This window comes from Notothenia rossii, assembly GCF_949606895.1.
Source record: "Notothenia rossii genome assembly, chromosome: 1".
Classification (NCBI taxonomy): Eukaryota; Metazoa; Chordata; class Actinopteri; order Perciformes; family Nototheniidae; genus Notothenia; species Notothenia rossii.
In genome coordinates this window covers 89397041-89420725 of record NC_136912.1, presented here as the reverse complement: position 1 = coordinate 89420725, position 23685 = coordinate 89397041, and the positions used below count along the sequence as shown (strand labels likewise).

The window sequence follows — 23685 nt, the reverse complement described above, 5'->3', positions numbered from 1 at the left end:
GTGATTAGGTTCCATCATTTAGTTTAAGACAAGGTAAGATAAAATAATTATTTTGTGATGAGGTTGTTCCAGCAGCAGCACAACAGCAATATCGAGAATGTCAATAAATACATAAAATAAGTATGCAACATCTAGGAATAGGAATCAAAGTAGAAATATACACTATAAGAGCAAATGTTATAGCGAAATTGCATAGCATCTGAACCTCCATAAAGCTATAAAGCACCTAAAATGTGTTCAACTGAAACCCTGTAACTGTTACCAGATTGCAGTGCCCCCCCCCCCACCATACATGTCTCATATGGCCACAGATGGGGCCACTGTGAACCTTTAGGATATTAATCAAGGCTAAGACTATATTTTACGAATGTCAGGCTAATATCAATATGAGTTATGAATATGATAATTGAGTAAATGCATCACTGATATACTTTAGGTTCTTATTGTATGCTTAATGTTACGAATACTGTACTGTGATGTGCATATCATAAAACCTTTGCATATAACGTCCTGTATTAATATGTACTGTATTATATGTATAAACATGTGTAAGGCTGTTCGCTGTGCTTCAAAGGGAATCTTTATCTTTTAATAAAGCTTTCATTTGAAGAAGTAGCAACACACCAAAAAACACCAACAGGAAACCTTTCTGTTTATAAAGTGTGACTTCTGTACTTCCTGTTAACAGCTCTCACTGAGGGGCACAGTATAGCCCCCCCCCCCCCCCCCTCCCCCCTCCCCGCCCTGTGCGTCTGCTGTGGGGATCTACAGTTCTCTGTACAGCGGACTACTGTAAGACATCTGGGGGGGTGCTAGTGAATTGTGAATGGGGGGGGTGGTGGGGGGGAACCTCGCTGCGGGGAAATTCTACATATGGCCAGTCTGCCCCTGAAAAATGTATATGCACACGTTATTATTAATATTAATAATACAAATAATAATAATTATAAAACTTTTTTTTTTTCATTTTTAATCATCTCGCGACGCCAGATCTATGATGTGGTGTTGAGGCATGCTCACCCAAATCACTAATGTTTCTCAGACATTTGATTAACAGCCAAGCAATATTTAAGTATACTGATGATGTAATATATAATAGGGGTGGGGGAAAAAATCGATTAATGTAAGAATCACGATTGTTATCTTGTACAATTCTGAATCGATTCATAACTTCTAAAAAGTTATAATTTTGTTTTGTTGATTTTCCCACTTTTTTAATGTACATATATGAACAACAGTACAAAATCTGTCTTGCATACTATATAATGTTCTATGTAATTGAAGTTACAGTACTTCAGGTCCACCACCGTGAGGTCAGTGGTGTTACCTTTAGATGGAGTCAGACCTGTGACAAAGTCCGGGGACATGCCCAGAATGAATGAATATATATTCACTTCTAAAAGGGGTATATGAATAATCTTTTTTATCAAAGCAATGATACACCTGTGAGTTGGCTGTAGAAATTCAGATGGAACATAGTAAAAAAATGTAAATTCTAATCTCCGCCTAAAAAAAACACATAACATTATTTATAGTGAAAACCACCGTTGAATGAAGGGATAGTAGCCCAAAACCTTTAGGGATCCAAACCACAATATATCATAAGTACCTGTGTCAAGATAGATGCTAATTTTGTGAAACTTGATTTTTTTTTTGAATATTTTAGCATAGGAAGGTCCAGGCGGACTCACCTTTGGGTACATTTGGTTACCATCAGTACCATTTGACCTTTCTCAGGTACCACACTGTAAAACTCATTTTATTTAATTGAAATATCACTATAGGTATTCATTCCATCCAAATACAACTGTTTTTGACCTTTATGGTCAGCCTGACCTCTATCCCCTTTTTGGCCACGTGCCATGAGTAATTGTGCGCCAGCTGCCAGTCAGACCTACGCATTACGCATGCATTACGCAAGGCCGTATCTCTGGAACCCATTGGTCAAATTGGGTGATTGACACCTCTTTGTAAAAGTTAGAGCAGTGCTTCTCAAAGTGTGTTCCGTGGACAACTGGTGGTCCGTGAGCGCCCCCTAGTGGTCCGTGAGTATATTGGTAACATTTCACATTTGAAATAAATAAATAAATAAATGTACATTTTCCGCACTCTCGCGGGAATATCTCCGCAATGGAGCGAGCTTAAGTTTCAGATTGCATGATATAGCCCAGCCAGCGCAACACCTTCATCACACATGTTGCCACTTGTTTGTACCATTTTCAGGCGATTTGTAATCTGCTCTAGTAAAAAACGATGTGTCTTTGGATATTTGTGGAGTTAGGTTGTCCGCGAGTGTTTTTTTATTGGTTAAGTGGTCCTTGGTATGAAAAAGTTTGAGAAACATCGGGTTAGAGCCAATAGAATCAAGGGGCCGTTCATAAATCCATGTAAACATTACCATTGGTCAGTTACAATGACGCACACACATGTATGCCCTAAAGCTGACGCCGGACTGCTAACCAGTCCCGTTTATTGCCATAAATCAATCAATCAATCAATCAATCAATCAATCAATCAATCAATCAATCAATCAATCAATGTTTATTTATATAGCCCAATATCACAAATGCTACATTTGTCTCAGTGGACTTCACAGTTTGTAATGTAAATGTAATGATGGATTATCAGTAATCATTTCAAAGTGACACAGAGACATTGGATTAACCTTCAGCAGCGTTTTTGTGCCCTTGAACACAACTTTTGATCACAAAACACCAAAGGTAAGACGTATTCATGTTATGGCTCTGAAACCGGAAGTTGTTTTCTTGCACTTTCCTGGCTGCTAGTTCAGTGAGTTTTTGTCGTACAGTGATGAGATTTATACATATGCTTTCATAGGATATTTGTTGTGCAGAGATAGCATGAAGTAGAAAAGATCCCTTTTGCCAGTTATGTGCTAATGTAGCCGTTAGCTCGTTTTCGGTTTAGACGATTTAGACGCTTGGTGTTGGACTTGTAAAAATTGTTAATATCATCTGTTAGCTGAGTTTCTTCCCGTTAAGTGGGTATGCAACATTAAGCTAATAGGGGCGTAAAGCCAGCCCACATTTTAGTAATGTCGTCATGACCGCAGCAAATCTTGAATAGCTCTGTTGTAACCCCGTTTTAGAGATGTGGGTAAGGAGGAAAAGAGAGGGTTGTATTTTCCATCACTTTGTGAGTCTCCTTACACACCGGGGACACGTATTTACATATAATAAATCAAAAAGTGCATTTTGCCTAATAGGAGCCCTTTAAAACATGGAGACATGTCACATTAAAGGACAAAGCGATTCTATCTCATAAGTGTTTGTTTAGGTTCCTCTCCTTCTGTCCCTGTTACATCCTCTCTGCATTTAATACAAAAGGACCCTTACTGAATGAAGCTTTAAACCATATGAAAGACAAGAAACACCTATCATTAAAAGGATAAAGAATAAAACAGGTTACACACATAATATGTTAAGGATGTTTTTTTATTGAGAGCACAGCATACTAGTGAAAATATGCTCCACACAGAGATTTATGCATAGGACCCCGTAAGAGCTTTGACAAATTTCAATGGGACTTCATAATTGCTCACCAATTACTGCGTCTCATTTGATGCATTAGATGTTGATGAGGGAAAACAAACAAGTCCTTTTATGGTTCACAATGGGAGGGAGTAAGAGGGCTTTAATATGGCAAATGGTTGTTTAATGTTCGCTATGAGCAAGTCTCTCTCAATTCCTGCCAGCATATGAAGGACCTTTGTTGCTATAGGGATGGTGTGTCCATGGCAACAATGTTAAACCAGGGGACATGTCGTTAAGCAAGCGATACATAAAGTTAATAAGGTCGGGGAAATAAAGGTGATAAACTATGATCAGGGACCAGATTTAATCAGAAACAGGGTCCATGAGGGAAACAATAAAAAATAAATAAAAATATTTCTGAAATAAATTTAATATCAGCAACTTGATGGATCCTTGAGAACCTTAAAGTACGGTTAGTTCAGTATTCGTTCCATAGCCACACTCGCAAAAACTACAAAATAAAAACAATATACAAATACTTTTATAAAAATAAATCCTTTTGTATGTTAGTATGGGATCCTCTATCCTACTAAAACTATTCATAAACCCTCTTTAAGTCTCATTAGCTACATAAAAACACCAAAGCAAATGTTCACATTTCTATTAATTCAGAAAATAAATAAGAAAGTACTTTTGGGATGTTGTTACATTGGTATCCTACAAAACGTGCAAAGATTTGGTGCAAAATAAAAAAAAAGGAGCCTGAGGTAACATTGGGACTTATGGCGAAGGATTAGGGCCACGTGTGTTTACCAAAAGTTTAAAAAAAATGTAACTGAGATTCAAGAAGTCAGAACCTTGAGAAAAATGTCAGAAAAAAATATCTGAAAATTCTGACTTTTAATCAGAATTCCGAAATTTCACAGAATTCTGAATCTTTTTCTCTGAAATATAAGAAAATAAATTCACTCTTGGTCGGATCTAGAAAAAATAATCACATGTGGCCATAATCCTATTCCGTAGGGACTAATGAGGATACAAAGCTGTTAGCTCTCAGTTTCACAGTTTTATACAAAACAAATTCTTTACGACACAACCTTTCAAATTAAATAGGTGATTTTTTTTTTTAAAAGTACATCAGTGCTACAGGTAGCTTGTGTTGAAGTGAAAGCTAGCAAGAATCACTATTTGATCAAAGAGTCTCCTCTAACTTCACCATCCGTCACATTACCAAACTTTCTGTAAGCTCTTAGCAGCCTCAACAAGAATGACCTAAAAAAGGCAAACGCCCATTTCCAGAGATGGACAGTCTCCTCTAAGTAAAGTCATTTGTATCTCTTAAACCACATACATCCACACACATCAAATCAAATGCTCTAAAAACATGAACGAGAACTCATCCCTTTCTTCCAGTGACTGAGAAGCAGTAAGTAACACATACATAAAATATTAACCAGTTGGACAACAAGAAAAATAAAATCTATCAAAATGAATAATATTGCTTTAGGAAACTGTGCTGAACCCAGGTAATGCCGATAAGTTAGTGATATGTTCTGATAAATATTGAATACAAACCGCTGGCATTAAGTGAGTTTTTTCTGCTGTGTTGGAGTCATTGTAAGCGTTATCATTATTTCATAGGAAAAATAACTCTGTTAAGACTAACTGTGAAAATAAAACTACTCTCAAACCAAACAGTCTAAACGCAGGCAGCTTAAGATGTTTCCTGCACTAATCTCAGGACTGTGTTTTCAATTAAGAGGTGGCAGCGGGTGATTGAAAGTCCCCTTGGTGCTCAAGCTCTGTCTCCGTGATGAGATTACTGGCCATGGGAAAGAGCTGAAACACCAAGAACAGTTAGTCACGTCTAAAGCTGCTGATCATAAAAGGCTCCAGGTGGAAACACACAAACGAGGAGCAGGCCGAGGCTGAAATCAGAACGTGACTCCTTCAGGCTGTGAGCTCGTCCGGTGAGGCAGCGAAGTCGGAGCTGCGCAGGGCGTTGGTCTGCGCTCGTCGGCGGGCCAGTCTGGAGTTGGAAGGAGGAGAAAGCCTCATGGAGCAAACGATGCCGCCTACGTCCTCCTGCTGCTCGTCGTGCTGCGACAGCTGCCGGTTGAAGGCGATGGCTTCGGCTGCGAACTGAGTCAGGTCTTTGGTGCTGCTGTTCCTGGAGGAGGGGGAGGGGGGGGGGGGGGAGGGTGTCAGAGACAGTTCAGGTCTTCCTGTCTTTTTGCATTTTACTCAAACACTCAACGTTTTTATACCAAACACACAAGATTTACTGTCTGATCAAAAAATAGTAACAATAGTGTTTAGTCTATGGTTTTGTTATTAATCTGTAGGACTTTTAAAATGCTACAATTGTGTTTAAATCAACGTATAACTCTTAAATAAAATAGAAATGTCATGTTAAATATTTGTATCCTTAACAGTCATAAGATGATAGAATACCGAGACCTACACGTAAAACAAAACACAGCAAAACCCACAGAACAAAACAGAAAAAATATAAATATTGATATCTTTTTTTCAAATAGCAGGTTTAGTCACAACCAGAGATGGGGCCGTTACAAAAAAAAAAGTAATATTACATATTACTTTAAAAAAAAAAGTAATATATTACACTACTTTGTTACTCTCTACATAAAGTAACTCGTTACTTTACTCGTTACTTTACTCGCAGGGCCGCCCCCCCCCTACAGGCAGATCACACAGACTGCTAAAGTTTCAAATGTTCTCTTTAGTTCAGTTTCCATTGCCGCATAAGACTGATCCAGATCTGACCATGGCTCTCCTCTGTCTCCTGCTATCTGTCTCCTGTCAGTATATCTCTGATCGATGCTGATTCCACTTTGCAAATGGGCAACATTTCCTCTACTATGAAGGATGCTACAAGCCTGTCCATCTCTGCTTTGGTTACCGGTCCTCCAAATTCTAATTTGTGTTGCTTCGGCGGCGGCGCACTCACAACATCCTCACTCTGGGTTCGGGGGTCCTTAGCTATTAGCTTCACCTTAGCATGTGTTCTTTGCAGGTGCTTGTTGAGGTTTGACGTGGTGTTTACAGCAGTGGATAACAGCTTCTGGCCTGGACACAGTTTGCACCTCACTGTCACATTCCGGTCTATTCTTCAGACAAACTCAAAATAATGGGCATACCTCCACCCCTCGAAGGTTATCGCTGACTCAGCCATGTTTAAGCAGCACTGCACGTGGAGATGTGGACGCGCAGATTACGTACATATAAACCTGCGGCGGAAACCCCTCTTGTCTGTCAGTGTGATTATGATTGATTTTAGTAAGTAACGAAGTAACGCGTGTCGGGGCAATGTTAGTAACTGTAGTGTGATTACTGAATTATAAAAGTAGCGCGTTACACTCCGTTACCGACAAAAGTAATATTATTACACCCAACTCTGGTCACAACGTTGCATGCTAACCGTGTACGAGTAAATATTATATTATATATATTATATTTGTTACCCCATGGTTATAAAACGTACAATCCAAACTCATTAAAAGTACCAAACACATTTGATAACCTATCCACTGGCAGAAGGGACAGGGTTTGTTAGATTGTGTGACTTGACTTTAGAGAGTCTGTCTTACCTCTGCAGAACATGAGGAGTTGGAAGACCTCTCTCTGGTGCGTTCTGTAAATAAAGAAATTGATTAATTCACTTGAAATTATTAAAAAAAGAATAGCATTTGATGAAGGACACAGTGTTCTGGTATCCGGAAACAATATGAGAATACCAAGAACAAAACGGCTTATCCAGAGCACGGATGTAACATTACTCACCCCCTGCACCCAGGGGTGCTTGAGGACCTGAGCAGCACTGAGGCGCAGAGTGGCGTCCCGGACCAGCAGCTTGGATATGAGATCCTTCGCCCCCCCCGTGATGCGGTCCCAGTCCTTGTCTGGAAACTCATACTTGCCCTGCTGGATGCTCTCAAACAGGTGGCTCTGAGGAGAGAATATGACGCAGCATTAGGGCTGAACGATTAATGGATTTTAAATCGAGATTTGAAATGATGCAATTATCAAATCGCAATTTTTTCTTTTTTTCTTCTTGTGTGTCAGTTATCCACACCAATCAGAAGTGCTGTGCTCCACATGTACCAGCCATTGTTAACCAATCAGAAGTGGCCCATGATAGAAGGTGATAGACAGATTGATCCAATCACCTGCCAAGTATTTTTGAAAGTGCCTGCCCTTTCCAAATGGTTTCCAATGGAGCTTTCCTAGATCAGGGTATATGCAAGAACCCTGACGTCAGATGTAAAACCTTTTAAGACCCTTTTCATACATTTTAAGACCTCATCTCCACTTGGAGTTTTAACCGGTTACCTTTGCGACACACTTTACCTCACATTGACTATATACAGTATTGATTGTCCTTCCTCCTTATCTTCCAACCATTTGGACGTAAACCTGCATTTCCCCATAACGATGTTGCTTAGCAACCGGCGTAAACGGACCTTCGCGCGCTATCAAGCAGGGAGCGTGCGATGTCCTGTTCAGATGACATCAAATCCAACGGGATGCCATAAATAAACTACACAGAATCACACTACACACCTACGCAATGATTACATTCAGGCAGACTGTAGAATACAACCTCTTTGGACAATTCATATACTTATTGAAAACAAGCTACAACATGTAATACCTTGGGAAATGCTCTTTAATAGCCTTCATTTTCGCTAAATTGATTTATCAACTTTTAATATTTTTTAAGACCCTGTTGACGCCCTGTAGATGGTTTGGTGAAACAAACCATCTGAGTCAGGTTAGTAATGCTCCATCACATGTTCTACATCTATTACAGGGTGAGTCTTAAACTGAAGCTTGACTTTAAAGCAACCCAACGGAAGTTTCATATAAGTTTAGTTCTTTCACTCGTAGCTGCGGGGGTGCTAGAGACGGGAGCACGTTGATACGACCTTCCTAGCCGGAGATATGGCCGCATTTTACAATATCTTCTGTTGGGTCGCTTAAAAACAAAAATATCGCAAATCGAATCGCAATATCTGTCAGAAAAATTGCAATTTGATTATTTCCCAAAATCGTGCAGCCCTACGCAACATCCTGAAAAACTGATCTGAGTTTGCTGGTTTTGTTACTCTCTCGTGTGGGGAAACAGAACAGCAATAAAGACTGCCATTAAAGTGCCTGCATGCAAGTGACTGCTATTTTGTATATTTTTGTATATATTGATGGTTGTGCTTTTATTTAGGTCTTAGTGTGTGCATAAGTATAAATGTGTCTTTTTGATTGTGTGTGTGTATATATATATATATATATATTATATATACATATTTGCATACATATTTTTTATATATATATTTTATATTTTTGTATTCAGGATTGTGGGAAACGGTATTTCGATCCCTCTGTCTGTACACACAAACTGAAAGATTGACAATAAAGTTGACTTTGAAGTGGTGGTGACTAAATAATGCAGAGAACTAAAACCCAGAATTAAATTCTTATCATGCGATACCCATATGCAGTCACACCTAAATCAAGCTATACAGACACTTACTTAATGGTTTAAAGATGACCTTAGATTAGATTAGACTAGATTTAGAGGCATGTTGACTATTACCAGGAAAGTGTTGCAACACAGCAACTGCAGCGTGCAGATATTATTTATAGCGGATACACTATCTTGTTGCTAACTATATCATATGCATAGTGCAACCCATGCATAAAAAGCTTCTAGGAACCAAGGGGATCTTAAGGTCTGCTTTTTGTGTGACTCAGTTCAAAACCCACACAGTTTCATCCCACAGGCCGTAACACTGAAACACCTGAACTTTTGAAAGAACATCCATAACATTCATCTTTGATTTATCCAATATATCATATTCCAATTACTTGTATGTAGACTCTCCTTGCACTATGTTATCTGTTTTATTGTGTTGCACTGTTGGAGGAGCCTGTGACCTAAGCTTTTCCTTGGTATGTCTACACTGTAGCTATGCACACATCACAATAAAAGCCTTGAATCTTGAAATGAAGTTTCCTATCATATAAGACTTGAGTGGCCAGTTGCCTCCATCAGAAGTGAGTGGTGGGAGTGTCACATGTCAGTGTGTACGGAGGCCATGCGTACCTGGCAGGTTCTGCAGGTTTCCCCCCGGTCCCAGCCACAGTCTGAGCCGCAGTGTCCTGTGAAGGGGGGGCTGCCGCTCAGCAGGATGTAGAGGATGACCCCGAGGCTCCATAGGTCGCAGCGTTTGTCGTAGAAAGAGGCCTCGTCGGTGAAAACCTCCACGACTTCTGGAGCCATGTACTCTGCCGAGCCACACTGAGGGAGGAAAGAAGTAAAGATCTTTACTCTGGCTTCCTGTCGAAGATGAATTTACTTCAAAATACTGCTGCTGGTTTTATAAAGCATTGAATGGTTTATGCGACATTATGAACCATCAAGAACCCTCAGGTCTTCTTTTATCCCAGAGTTAAAATATAAACATGGAGAATCGTTGGTGAGTTATTGTGCTCCATATATAATAATAATAATAATAATAATAATAATAATAATAATAATAATAATAAAAACAAACAAAAATAAAATCATATCAAAAATAATATCTGGACTAAACTATCAGAAAACATCTTTAATTCTTACTTATTTTAGATCAAGGCTGAAGACTTTTTCCTTTTTGCTGCTGCGTTTCATTACATCAAATAACTATTAATATCCTACACTGCACTGTTGCTTTTATTCTTGTATTTCATACCTGTCTTATTCAACCCATTTTAATTGTGTTATCACTTGGCTTTTAATTACTGTTTTTAGATGTCATTTCTTAAAATATTTTTGTAAAGCAATTTGAGTTCATCGTAGTTGAAATGTGCTGTATAAATACATTTAAGCAATCTATAGGAGTGTGTGTGTGTGTGTGTGTGTGTGTGTGTGTGTGTGTGTGTGTGTGTGTGTGTGTGTGTGTGTGTGTGTGTGTGTGTGTGTGTGTGTGTGTGTGTGTGTGTGTGTGCATAGACTGTTACCGGGGTGGTGAGCTCTGGAGTGGTGATGGGGGTACAGGCACTGCTGAGCTTCACTCCACTCCCCAAGTCAAAATCACAGATTTTCACTGGGGACACCTGAGGGGAAAAAAACATGATATTCTTATTCCTCTAGCAACAACTCATTTCCTTCTGATAGCTGCCTGTCATTTAAAAAAGCCACTTACCCGATCGGTGTATTCACAAAGGATGTTCTCTAGCTTAAGGTCTCTATGGGCAATGCCTGCAGAAAAGAACATTGTTGTTACCATGACAAAATGAAAAATAGAAGTCTGCAGATTGTCTCTTTGGACTTTCACAGGAAATCTGATTGGGTGTCGGCAAACCTTTAGTGTGTAGGAAATCCAGAGCCTGGGCGATGTCCCTGACGACCTTACTGGCCTCCAGCTCGTCAAAGTACTTCCTGTTCTGGATGTGTGTCAGAATGGAGCCTTAATGAAGAGAAGACAAGCAGTGTGTTTGTAATAAATCATATGAAGAGCACAGAGTACACAGATGTAACTGTTGAGCTATTTATTTACACTTACCACCACACAGCTTTTCAAACACCAAATAGAAGCAGGAGTTGTCCTCGAAGAAGTGGATCAATTCCAAAATGTTTCTGAATCAAGATATTTACAAATATTAGAATGTTTTTCATTCTATGTTGTTTTGTAATGTAGGTTAAAAAAAATTATAAAATGCACTCACTTGTTTCCTTGACACTGGTAGAGAGTCTCTACTTCTCTAAAGACTCTGCTGCGACTGTGCCCTGCACTCTTTTCTACAATCTTTGAAACACAAAACAATTTTTTTTTTTTAAGTCTTAGCATTTACGCAAACCCAGGCATGATTTACTTTATCCATGCTATACTCTACTGTGGCATACTATGCTATTTTGTCATACTGTCTTTCCACATTAATAACTATATCATATTTCAATTTGTCTATATAGATTTAAACAAAACAAACTTTATTAACTTAATCACAGATAAGGTTTTAACTGAATACGGTCATTCAGCGTTTCCGCCAGGGGGGCGCCTTGCCGTCATTTGACGCCCTTAAACTTGGAACGCCCTGAACTCGAGCCGAGGGCGTCCAAAAAAAAAAAAATCGAGAGAAGATCGAATTTTTATCGCTTGAAATGACGAAAAGGAAAAAAGGGCAAGGACCTCCCTCTTGTTGGAGGGGCAAAGGAGTCTGCTGGGATTATTTTCGCCGCCAGCAAAACGTGTTCCTGCGACGGAAAGCGTACTGCAGGCGGGCTTTGACGGGGGGTGCTAGTGGAGCACACGCGTGAACTGCGAGCGCCGGAGCCTCGCAGCGGCGAAACTGAGGCTCCGTGGTAAAATGAAGATATTATATATTTATGCATTGTGTGTATTATTAATATAACTTTTGTATATTATGTATTGCTCAAATAATTTAAAATAAAGTTAAAAAAAAAGAAGTAAAATGAAGAGCCGTTTAGGAGCCGGCTCTTCTTAGTGAGCCGAGCCAAATGATCCGGCATTCCCATCACTAATACGTAAAGAGATAGTATCTATAAGGGACGGCTCAATTCACGACGTGACGTCACACGCCCCCCCACTCTCGGGTGGACGCCCTCTCAGCCCTGGTCTGGCGGAAACACTGCGGTCATTGCTGTATACAGTGGTATGAAAGGTTAAAGTACCAAGAAAATGTGCCTATTTTAGGTATTGAAAAGTAACAACACAGGCTTATCTAATCTTATTATTTACTTAACATACTCCTAACAATAGATCCTTTGATCTAGATTCTGTGTGAAGGTTTCCAGAATTTGAATAACGGTTGTGTTATTATGGAAGAGCAGGACACATCCATAACACAATAACACAGAGAACAAGAACAGAAAGTGCATACAAAGAGCCGTCTAAGGATTTTCTAAATCATAAAAAGGAAAAAAAAAATTCTGACTTTGTTACAAACAGAATATTCTCACTCACCTTCACAGCAAACTCATGTCCATTCTGCAGACTTATGCATCCCTGAACTTTAGCAAAAGCCCCCCGACCGAGCACCTCATCTGTCAGTTTGTAGAGATCTGAAGAAGGAGTCATATATAAGACTGCAGAAGGGGTTTGTGTTGTGTTTTTTTTTTTACGTCTTACAATATTATCAGCTTCATTACCATCAAAAGTGCCTGTGGAGCTGTCTGTCGCTCTGGTTCTTTTCTTCTTCTTTCTTTTAGCTGCATCTGGGATATTCACCGGCTGGCTTTTCTCAATTTCTGTAGCAACACAAAAGAAATGCAAGCAAATGAGTAAAAACAGCAGCGACTTTGCCGGTGGGTTACTGTATGCACCATTAGTTTCAGTAGTTCCAGAGCCGTTCTGAACCATAGACCTGTCGTACCTGCTGGGCCCTGGGAGAGGGGCTGTCTCTGCTCTGAAACGACCCCGTTATCCTGAGCTGCCTCACAGCTCTGCCCCACTTGGCCCACAGCCAGGGAGTTACCCTGAAACACAGAGAAGAGGCCTCATGATAGGGGGGGAAGAGAGGGAGGGGGAAGTGAGAGTGAAGCCAGAGAGATCCATGGTGGTACAGTGGAGAAAACACGCGAAGAAATACATTATTCTCTGACTGTTTTCACTGTTAAACTTTGAAAACGTTTTTCCACTGACACACCTTCTCTGACAAAAGTGACATACTTTCATTATCGGAAAAATAACTACTATTCCAACTATTTAATCTTTTCACCTGTGGCAACCTGCCAACACAGTGAGCTGTTGAGAATACAGGAAGACACATGCCTTATCTCACCCTGGATATTACCGGAGTGCATGACTCAGAGAATGATGAAACTTCAATATTTTGGTAAAGTTGATAACCTTGATAACCTTGTGTGTAAAAAAAAACTTCCTGGAAACTTGATAGTTTCCATCACATGTTGGGGGAAGTTAAATGTTGAGAAAGCACCAGTGTTCAAAGCTGAAAGTGTCTTACCTGGAGAGAGTGCTGGAAGGTTTGCAACTCTGTCATCATGCTGTGCCTCACCATGTCTGCCAACTGAGAGCACATCACAAACACTGAGTTAGTCTGGAACAGCCTACATCAGAAGAGACAGAAATATTTAGTGTACACGATGAAAAGTAGTTTAAAACTGGTGGGAAGTCAGAGAATTTGATCAATGAAAAGGAAAAAAACGGTTTCCCCTTTCTGTTAAAATGTTGTTTTGGTTTGTTCGAGGATAGACAATAACATAATAAAGTTAATGTTGATTAGCTTTAGCTTTCTAACAAGTAAAATATATGTATTAGTCTTCTGTTCGCTTTTTTAAATATATCATACGTGATCAAATCTAGAAGTAATAGGACTTACTATGTCGCTTACTGATTATGTCCTAAAACTCGGTAATGTTAGTTATCAAGTGTTTACCGACAGCCAGCAATGCAGCCACATTGTTAACCTACTTAACATTAGCACTGTTGTTACACATATAGACACCCTTAACAAGAGGAAACAATGCGTACAACATTAACAATACCATCATGTAAGCTAGAGTTAGCGCATACCGCTGACTCTTTGTTTAACCCGGTGTTATTGTCATTAGCTGGGACTAGCTATTAGGTGCTAAACTAGGTTTGCTATACGATTTACGCTAACTCAATAGTTTGTAATTTAAAAAAACAGTGAAGATTTAGTCAAAACGAAAACTTACGTGTCCAAACCAGCCGAATCCCGTCTGTCAAAGCGTCTCACAGCTGATGTAAGCATCCATCGCTAGCTGACATCCACCAAACACACAGCAGTGACGCGCAGGGCGGGAAATAACACCAGCAGATGTATTCCCCGCCCCTTTCTGAAGATCCGCTTCTCCCATTGGTCGAAAATAGGGATATCACTACTACGTCACTTCACTTGGCTGGCTGCCGCACCCCAATCCACGTACGAGTTCTTTTAATACATCAGTGACGTAATGGGGATTTTGTGTGCATGATGTGGCATTTATTTACAAATGCAGAGGTTTGGCAGTTCAGCAGTATTTAGGAATTACGACTCATGGCACAAACCCTTCATCATTATTATGTTTTTATAGTTAATATTGTCTTCACTTATGTGGTACAATTCTTGGTTTAAACCAGAATATACAGTAGACCTAACCGTTAAAGAAAGTATCTTATTGTTAGTCGCTTTGGATAAAAGCGTCAGCTAAATCCAATGTAATGTAATATAATGTAATGTATGAGAATACATTTCCTTTTGATATATTTTCAATTTCAGAGTTGACTGATGATGACAGGCTAAGAACTCAATCTTAACCCAATGATTTGTAAACATTTTTGTGGTGCGGTAAAAAAAAAAAAAACATTTCAAAAACCATTTACTGTTTTTAGGCTGCTTTATGTTCAAAGTATTGAAAAAGATATCACATAAAATACAAACATTCATTCAACAAAACAAGATCCAACACTGTATTTAAAAAGGCGAAAACATACATGCACAGGACAGAAACAAAATTAGTACATGAAATGTATTATAAACCAAAACACAAAGTCCTAAGATAATGTCATCAAACAGTAAACAAGTAAAAATCTCTTGGTACAAGGCCACCATGTGAAGAAGTGTGGTATTAAGTTGATACTCTGAGTAGCTTAACAACTACTCATACAACTTTATGTAAAAGTGTTCATTATTTAGAGATTTTTTGATGCAGACGATTTCTAACGGGGCTCAGATAACGTGCAAATGTAAACTCATTTTGTCCATTTGGTTTTATTTAGTTGCATATCTTCTCTGTCATCTCCTTCTGAAAAGAAAAGAAAAGGACATGTTTAACACATCACATTAATACTGTACAATAAGATCAATGATTGTTATGAAGTTCAATATACTATTTTAATTAACATGATTAGTTATTGTGATTGCAACAACTGCAGAGCTGCATTACAGTACCTGCTACAGACGGATAAAACAGAGTAATACCATTAAATATTTTCTGTAGTAGTGTGGTACATCAATTTCTCATCCCTGTTTCCCTCTGAGATGGAATTACACAGCCCACGCTCCATAATGACGATAACTCAAGCCTTTTATTGAAGCTTAGAGCACAATGCTCTATTTGCTCATTTATGATGGAGGTAGATTTGTTGGAAAGACGAAACCAATATTAAAACTACCTCATTACATGACTGCACAAAGTCAGCTACTTTTCTTTGAAGACATTTTGCTTCAAATTCAAACATTTTCTATAAAGTAGGTCATATTTTTCATTAAGAAAATCTGAAAACAATTAGTTTCTAATGCAAAATTACTGTAATCCAAGATGAGGAAGTCTATGTGTTTCAGACCAAAACATTTAGTTTGTTTTCCTTTTGCCAGCATGTGCACAAGCTGGGGAAACACACTGAGATTAGGAGAAGTCTAAACATCATCCAACAAGCTGCACATTAATTTATCAATGGCACGGTGGCCGGTGACACTGACAGCCCTCCCAACTTGAATCATCCATCTGATCCTCTTTCTCCTGCTCCCTGTCGTCACCCTCACACATTATAATAAGGTTGCTCTTTTGTCTCACCAGCGGCTCCAGTTCAGAGTGATCAATGAGGTTGAACTCTGAGATGAAGTAGTAGTAGTGCTTGTAGCAGGTATTGATGTGGGCCTCTGCACCCATGCTGCAGATGCTGTCAAAGTGATGGATGTAAACATGCACAAACACCCGGAAGAGACGGCTCAGGATCTTTTTGCACACCTGCTGAAAGTTCTTTGGGAAGGGTACACCTGTTGTGAAGAAAGGAGAGATGTGTTACACTAATGAGAAATTGTTTAATTGAATGTTAATACAAAATGTAATCGATTTCTACACCATTAAAACAATTTTGTTGCAGATGTTATATTCTGTAAGTAATGTGATTTCCCTTCAACAGCATCAGTCATTGAGTGCTAGGCAGTATCTTAATGAAATCAGATTTTCATGGACAATGTATTAATGTGACAAGAAGTTATCCTGACACAGCCTACTTTCCATTAATGGCTCAAAAAAGTGGATATAAAAGAAAAAAGATATAACCTTCTCTTATATCTAATCTTATATTATCACCTTTTTTTAATATAACATTTAAAATTACACATTTTGTACCTGCAAGAGGCCCCAGTCACTCAGTCACTTACGGGTGCCATAGAGTGTCATATAAAACTGATAGAAGCCTATTTAGCTGAAACAATCTTTTACATTAAGTGTTATTTAACAAAAAAATAAAAATGTGTTTTCGAGGAAAAGTAACACGATATGATGACGAATATGTGTTAGTGGATGTTTTGCAGATTTACTGGAAGATGTGCAAAATCTCGAGAAAATTTCCACTGAATTGTTACAACAAGTAGTGGGAAAAAAGTATATTTGTTGCCCCTTCATGTGGTTATAATACATAATGAAATCTACTGAATAAAAGAAAGGCACCATGCCTAAAAATAAAAAATGTAAGGATCACTTTGTAGGATTGATGTGTCATGAAGCGACTTAACTGTGTTTTCTAAACAGTGAAAAACTAAAACAAATCCTTTAAGTTATCGCATCTATGGAAGGGCTGTGTGGTTCGCCAGACAAAAACAGTTTGGTAGCCATTGTTCTGTTTCTCTATATCCATTCATTTTCCGTCCCTATTTATTCCTGCTGAGGCTCGTGAATTGTGCACATACACACTGGGTACATTCTAGGGAAACCCCCTTTTAAAATTGCGCATATAGCATAGCCATTTAGACAGTTGGGCAATTTTGAGTTATTCTTTTGACTTGATTTCTGGTCTATTGACAGTAGTGGAAACCAGAACTCCCTGAGGAAAGTCGTGTAAGCTCCATGCAGAGACCTTTCTGATTCTCTCCTCCATTATGCTAATTGTCAAATCTGCTGCTGAGATAAAATACCACCTGAAGCGCACATGCAATCTCTTCTAAATGTCAAGCTCATTGTTTAATTAACCTCTGCTTGAACTCGTCGTCCCACGTGAGACGTTAATGAAGGGGAACAGCATTGATGCAGTGCCGGCAGCAATCAGTCATGTATTATGTTACACACTCAATAATAGCCTTCATTTGTAGACTCCTCACACACCTACTCTGGTGGGGAAGATGTTTTCATTATTGATGAGCGACTCTATCCAGTCCATCAGCAGGTTCATGTACTTGAGCGCGGGCAGCTTGGTGGGTTTCTTGTAGTCGGCACCGTCCTGCCACCTGTACTCGTACCTCAGCCCGCCAGACATGATGGGACACGTACGCTCGGAGCAGTATTCGCTCACCGTGCCATAGATTAGGTTGATCCTGTTGAAGAAATCCACCACATGAACTGCGACCCAGTCGCTGATGTTCTCTCCCTCTGGCAGCTGGACCACTTTCCTCAGGTCTAAGCCGGACTTGAGCGAGGCCTGGGCCTTCTTGTAGAGTTCAAAGCGCTGGGTGCCCGGTTCAAACCTCTTCCTGGGCCTGAATGTCTTGTCTTTGCTGAACACTTGTCCAAGGCACAATGCCATTGACTCCCCTCAGATAAGGGGAGAATGAGCTCTCCAGAATAACAAGCAGTTTTTGAGGATAATGAAGGACCTTCCTGAGAGATGGAAACCAGACTCGGAAATCAGGTCACGGGAGGTCAGCGTCTGTCATATAAAGATTGCAGGGAGCAGTTGTTTGCTGTGAAGAAGAAGAAAAACATAAGAAGTCAGAGGCCTTTTCATTTCCTGTCAATCCACTGCTTCAGGTCAGAGGGACCACAAATGGCAGATAACCGAAACAACCAAGGTCTAACAACAAGCAGAACATATCATTGTCAGACTGTTTTCAAAGAGGCCAAACAAACCGTGAAGTAAGTGTGACATCATACATTTCCCAAACATTTGCAAGTACTACAGTAGATCATTGAGATGACACATACTGTATGCTGCAGCACAAACCACTGTGACACATCTCAAATGTGCAATTAGTGCATCCACTGCTCGGTGTGACCAAGAAGAGCATATCATAAGACTTTCAATGGCACCCATGGAAAAAAATAGCAACAGTTTCAATCGGATGTTGTAAAATCTCAGGTCACTAAGGTCAAGCATAATTTAGAAAATGAATGGCATGCTGCGACAACCATTTCTAAAGAGCAGCATGAGAGAAAAGAGTCCACAGTTAATGCTCTGCTCAGACACAGATCAAGACAGATGAAAATAAAGAAACTTGAGGTTTGCTGTGTGACAACTAATGGAAAGAACAGTGTCGGTTCCCCGTTTTGGAAACTAGTTTTGGTATTAAAAACACGCCCGAAATATGACTGAAAAGTGATTTAGTTTTTTTCCAATAGCTATTTACCATCTGGCAGATTATCAGTGGCGCCGTAAGGGGGTGAAACGTTAGGACGATTCTAAGCGCCCGTGACTGACAAACTATTTTAGAACATTAAGAACAAAATGTTTAAGTAACCAAATCTGATTATCTTTTCATGGGGCCCAAAATCCCTGGCGTTGCCCCTGCAGATGATACACATGGTCTGGGAGCATGCCTTCACTACATATTATGTAATTCACAGTTTTTATTGTTATGATTGTAAAAGATAATATTTGCATATAGAGTATAGGAAAATAAGGTGGGCGGTTTTTTAGTAATAAATTCAGGGTCAAAAGGTTACATTTAATTGTTTTACACTCCACTCAGTTGTTTGTTTCCATTCGGTTATTTAGATAACTGTATCATATTTTTCCTCCACATAATTGACACTCCAGTCCCATTCAAGTGAGTGTGGTTGCAACATGATACTATATCCGCATTTGTGTCCTACGTTTTTCTGCTGCCGGTCTCAGTGTTTCCTGTGGCTGTTTCTCTGTGACTGAGATAAGCAGACGTTTCTGTCTCTGCTTCAGTGATAGACTTAGCAGCACTGACACTCGGGTGTGTTGTGAATTTATGTTGACCTCATTTCAGACAACCCAAACTTCACACATGTCAAGCTTATGGTTTGAATTGGTTAAAGGTTCATTTGTTGTTATTGCAAAAGAGTTGTGCAATGAAAAGTCCCTTTGTGCTTTGAAGAGAAATAGAAAGCAAAAGTGTCCTGTGACCATTGGGCTCTGGTTACTCTTATTATTTGAAGAAAATAGCATTGATTGGAAAAGCAAGCAGCATTTGATATTTGAGTAGAGTACTTTTCTTTCCACTAGCTTTCACAGTGTGTCTGATCTCAGTTGAATACTCACCACTGGGGGAGCATGAATACGTGGTCATGAGATAGCTTTTAATGTGTGCATAACAAAAGGGCTTGAGGAGGGATCTTAGTTACAGTGTCATTCAGCACTCCTTTCAGGGAGGCACGGTTTCAGACAGAAAATTAAACCTGGACGCTTTTTGTACTGAACACATTATAGGTTTGTACAAAAAGTGACAGCATGTGTGACTTCTTTTTATCACTTTGCGTATCTCTCTGCATGCCTCAACAGCTTGTGACTGAAGCATGTCTGATCACGCACTGTTGGCATACTTTCCTGAGTTGTTCAGGATTTTGCTCCAGCAGACACAACTCAATCCCTCTCAAGAAACAGAAATGCAAATGAGAAAGAAAACAAAGTTACAAGTAAGCAGAAACAAAGGAAGAGGCAGATCAAAAAACAATAGAGAATGGAAAAAGCTGTCTGCACTGTACCTGGCTTCAATCCTACATCGGAGGAATGTGGTGGGAAGTTCAGGGAGGATTCAGGCGTCGGAGCCCTGGACTTCAGACTCCCTGCAGGACAGCTCCAGCTGATCTGCCCCCTTCGAGCCCCTCTGGATCCTCTCCCTCTCCTACTAGCAGACCGAGAGGCTCCAACTTCACTCACAGACAAGAGAGAAAAAGTTGTTTGGCTTCTCTTCCTGCAGATGATGTCACATCCTGACTTTGCCTTCTGGGCTCTGTCCGCCTGTGTGGGTGTGTGTGTTGAGGACCTATAAATTGAAAGAGTAGAAGGGCTAGAAAAGCCCCCCAACTCAGCCCCTCCTGTTTTTCCATTTATTTTCTTTCCTTCTCATCCTGTAGACGAAGGCAGCTAGTCCCACTGAAGGACAGCCCTCTGTTAAAGGTCCTGAGAAAACCACCCCTCCTCTGAAGCCACATATAGGACCGAAGGAGAGGAATGATCCCACAAATATTTCTGGATGTTTGGCAGTCGATGTTGCTCTTTTTTTGTGAACTCTCAATAACATGTCATTTACATTCTTGGCCTTTTTAAAGATATTTTCAAGAACTTAAAAAACTCTTGTCTCCGAAATGCTTAATCCAGAAATGCATTCAAATCATGAGCAAAACCTGCATGTTTGACTAAAATTGGTGTATCTCCTGGTGCCCTGGGGTTTAGTGTTCAAATGAAAGCTGCCCTGAATGTTCCCTCTGTCTTAAAGGTGAATAGATGCCACAACAATGAAGAGGGTCTCTGTTTCTCTGCTGTACCACAACCTGCAAAAAGAAGCTGTCTAGCCCTGTTTTTTTTGTTGACCTTTCAGATGTTGTTGTAGGGAGCCTCTCGAGCAGAAATGAAAGAGTTTTAAAAATGTTATGTTTTGGTAAGTTTTTAGGGAAATGTTGTAATATTGCAACGTTGGCCTTAGGTGGGAGCAGAATTTCTGTATTTCTACTCACATTGTCTGAATAAATGTATTGAAGAACTAAGGGTTAATTTGCAGGATTGATTGCTTATTTAGCCCTATATCAGTATATAGCATGAATGATAATCACACATCAGTCGTATTTGTTATGAATAATAATTTATCATTTATTAAATAGTAAGTCCCTTTGGATAAAAGCGTCAGCTAAATGCAATCTAATGCAATGTAATGTAAGGCAATGGTAGTCCCAAAAACAGTTCCTGTCGTCGGAAAAAGCACAGATGATTTGCCTCTTATATTGATTGCATTTTAATTTATTTGTTTTGAAGCATGTAGAAAAGACAGAAAGTGAAAAATGTATTGCTTAATATTTGATTACATACATAGGCTAGTCAAATGTGTGATCGGAAGAAGTCTTAAAAACCACCTGATTATGATATGTTTAATAATGTATGTATGTACACATATTAATACATGTTAATACCTGTATATTTTGTTGAAATATTATTTTATACGTTTTTGCATCATATCTTTACACTACTCTGTGATTTCTGGAAACTTCAGAAAAATGGACATGGGGGGAAAAGAAAGTGGTGAAAAGTTGCAGTAAGCCAATATATCCACTTGGGGTCACCATGACTGTAATTATGAGACTATATGTTCAGTAAATTGTCGTCAGAGGAATACTCTTTGGCCCAGCAGGTGGTATAGATTAATTTTGTTGGTAGCAATTTGGTATCAATGCTTTAAATACTGTTATATATTTGAAGAAAGCAGCTTAAAATCTAGCATTTACAGTTGTATTTTTGTTCTCCCTACTGTTTGGCTGTGCCTGCATGTTTTAGTTTCTGTTTCCTTTTTATCCACTGTGTTACATGTTATCTATTTAAATGTAGGATTTACAATTATTCATTTGTAATTGGATTGCTTTTTTTGATGTATGTGAAGGAAACTAACAATTGTTTAAAAATAAAAAGCATATATAGTCGAGGAGAAAGCAGAGGACTGGCACTAAACTAATAAACTAAAGTCAGGTTAAGTGTTGAATAAGCTCGCAAAACTCAATAATAAGGTATGTAAGAGCCCTTGTTTAAAAACGAATTAACATACAAACAAGTAGCCTATGTGTGATCTTGCCAAAATATCTGAACTATAGTGCAATGGAAGATTTAAAAACGATTTAAAAAACTTGACAACATTAACAGGAAGCATGGACGTCTTGCTGCAGCCTTTGCTCTCTACTTTGTGTTATTGCAATTGCCTGAAGATTTGCAAAAGGAGGAAGTGCAACGAGTCAGGCTTATTTTGTCACTTTTGATTGTGACACATAAAGCATCCTGCCAGTCCAAACCAACACGTTTAGTGAAACAGTTGTAGATCTGGGATACACCTTTATATCCAACTGTTAATATATGTTTACATAATCAGTGCTTATTTGAGGTGAAACAAAGCAAAAAATAAGACACAAATATATTTTAGGTATAGACTAAACTTGACACATTCCAAGCATTTTACTGTCAATTTAACTGTTGTTTTGGTTACCACAAAGAGATATTTTTTTTCTGTAATTTAACTGTTATACTGAATATTTAATATATTTAAACAGATAACTAATGGTTAAGTTGTTAATCAGGTTTAACATTTCTCCAACAGGCCTCAGGTAGTGTAAAAGAGAGGCTAGCGCTTAAAGGAGGGGAGTTTACCTGCTGGATGATTTATGATCACGCAGGCAAAGCAGGTGTCTGATGCTACAGACTCAATACAGATCCTCCATTCTCTCTGTTATTTCTTTGTGTATTTATTATAACTCCGCCTCAGGAGAACTTGATCAAAAATTATTTGAGTTTGCATTTCATTTGAAAGGGTAGTGAGCGTGGGATCACTTTACCTCATTAGATCATATTTAACAAAATGTCAAGTTGACTGAGCGGAGTTTACACTGTGTCAAATGTGAAACATCTTGTCGGTGCTGTTTGACAGAGAAGCATATCTTCATCTTTATTGGGGATCATATTATGTCATTTATCGATTCAAAGCCTGAATAACCGTTTGGTATAAATAATCTCGTTGTTTTTTTATTATACAGTGGAAGATAAAGGCTGTAAAAAGAAATACAAGGTTAAGGAAGATATCTTTGGTGTGCTTTTAATGTATTATTTTTTTGCAATTATTAATATATACATTGATTTGAATGATTGTTTGGGTATATATATGTTTGTCCTGCCTCTTTGCTGTTTTTACACCGTAGACCAAAAATGGAGTGTATATTATCCATTTTATATACCAAACAGGCCCTTATCAGAAGCAGCATAATTAACACTTATATTGGTCTGAATAAGCATCAGCTGTAAAGTCAAAGCTGAACCTGTTAGACTGAAGATGCAAATGATTGATTTTATATTGGAGATGACTTTTGTTTCTTTGACAGAATTCGTTTTTTATTCAAGAAAACACAAGCACATCATACATACACATACAACGTTGACATCAGGGATATGTTCACATACAGAGTGAAACAAAAGCAACCAAAATAATAAATGAATTAGTAACAAACACTCAAAAGTCAGATTTTAAGTAAAGTATTTGTCAAATACAAATG

General features: G+C 38.9%; 2 protein-coding genes across 2 annotated transcripts; both read right to left on the bottom strand.

The window, feature by feature from the left end:
- Positions 1-3436: 3436 nt before the first annotated feature.
- mknk1 (MAPK interacting serine/threonine kinase 1) lies at positions 3437-14269 on the bottom strand. The gene is made up of 14 exons (XM_079682457.1): positions 14194-14269; positions 13479-13581; positions 12888-12990; positions 12664-12762; positions 12479-12576; positions 11223-11302; positions 11060-11133; positions 10859-10963; positions 10700-10755; positions 10515-10610; positions 9619-9813; positions 7299-7463; positions 7106-7149; positions 3437-5664 (listed from the first exon to the last, which is right to left on the bottom strand). The coding sequence occupies exons 1-14, from the start codon at positions 14247-14249 to the stop codon at positions 5445-5447; spliced, it is 1494 nt and encodes a 497-aa protein (XP_079538583.1). The 5' UTR covers positions 14250-14269; the 3' UTR covers positions 3437-5444.
- Positions 14270-14855: 586 nt separating this feature from the next.
- On the bottom strand, positions 14856-20512 carry mob3c (MOB kinase activator 3C). The gene is made up of 4 exons (XM_079680148.1): positions 20149-20512; positions 17587-18161; positions 16054-16256; positions 14856-15282 (listed from the first exon to the last, which is right to left on the bottom strand). Exons 2-4 carry the CDS (start codon positions 18002-18004, stop codon positions 15253-15255), a joined length of 651 nt encoding a protein of 216 aa, XP_079536274.1. The 5' UTR covers positions 18005-18161; positions 20149-20512; the 3' UTR covers positions 14856-15252.
- Positions 20513-23685: the final 3173 nt, after the last annotated feature.

Excerpts from the sequence above, each read along its gene's own strand:
- mob3c (XM_079680148.1), bottom strand. The coding sequence starts at position 18,004 with ATGGCATTGTGCCTTGGACAAGTGTTCAGCAAAGACAAGACATTCAGG. Across the intron at positions 16,257-17,586 it reads CATCTTCCCCACCAGAGTAG|GTGTACCCTTCCCAAAGAAC; the intron begins GTGTGTGAGGAG and ends TCTTCACAACAG. Across the intron at positions 15,283-16,053 it reads ACTCTGAACTGGAGCCGCTG|AAGGAGATGACAGAGAAGAT; the intron begins GTGAGACAAAAG and ends TTTTCTTTTCAG.
- mknk1 (XM_079682457.1), bottom strand. The coding sequence starts at position 14,249 with ATGCTTACATCAGCTGTGAGACGCTTTGACAGACGGGATTCGGCTGGT. Across the intron at positions 7,150-7,298 it reads AGCACCCCTGGGTGCAGGGG|AACGCACCAGAGAGAGGTCT; the intron begins GTGAGTAATGTT and ends CTTTATTTACAG. Across the intron at positions 5,665-7,105 it reads ACTCCTCATGTTCTGCAGAG|GAACAGCAGCACCAAAGACC; the intron begins GTAAGACAGACT and ends CCCCTCCTCCAG.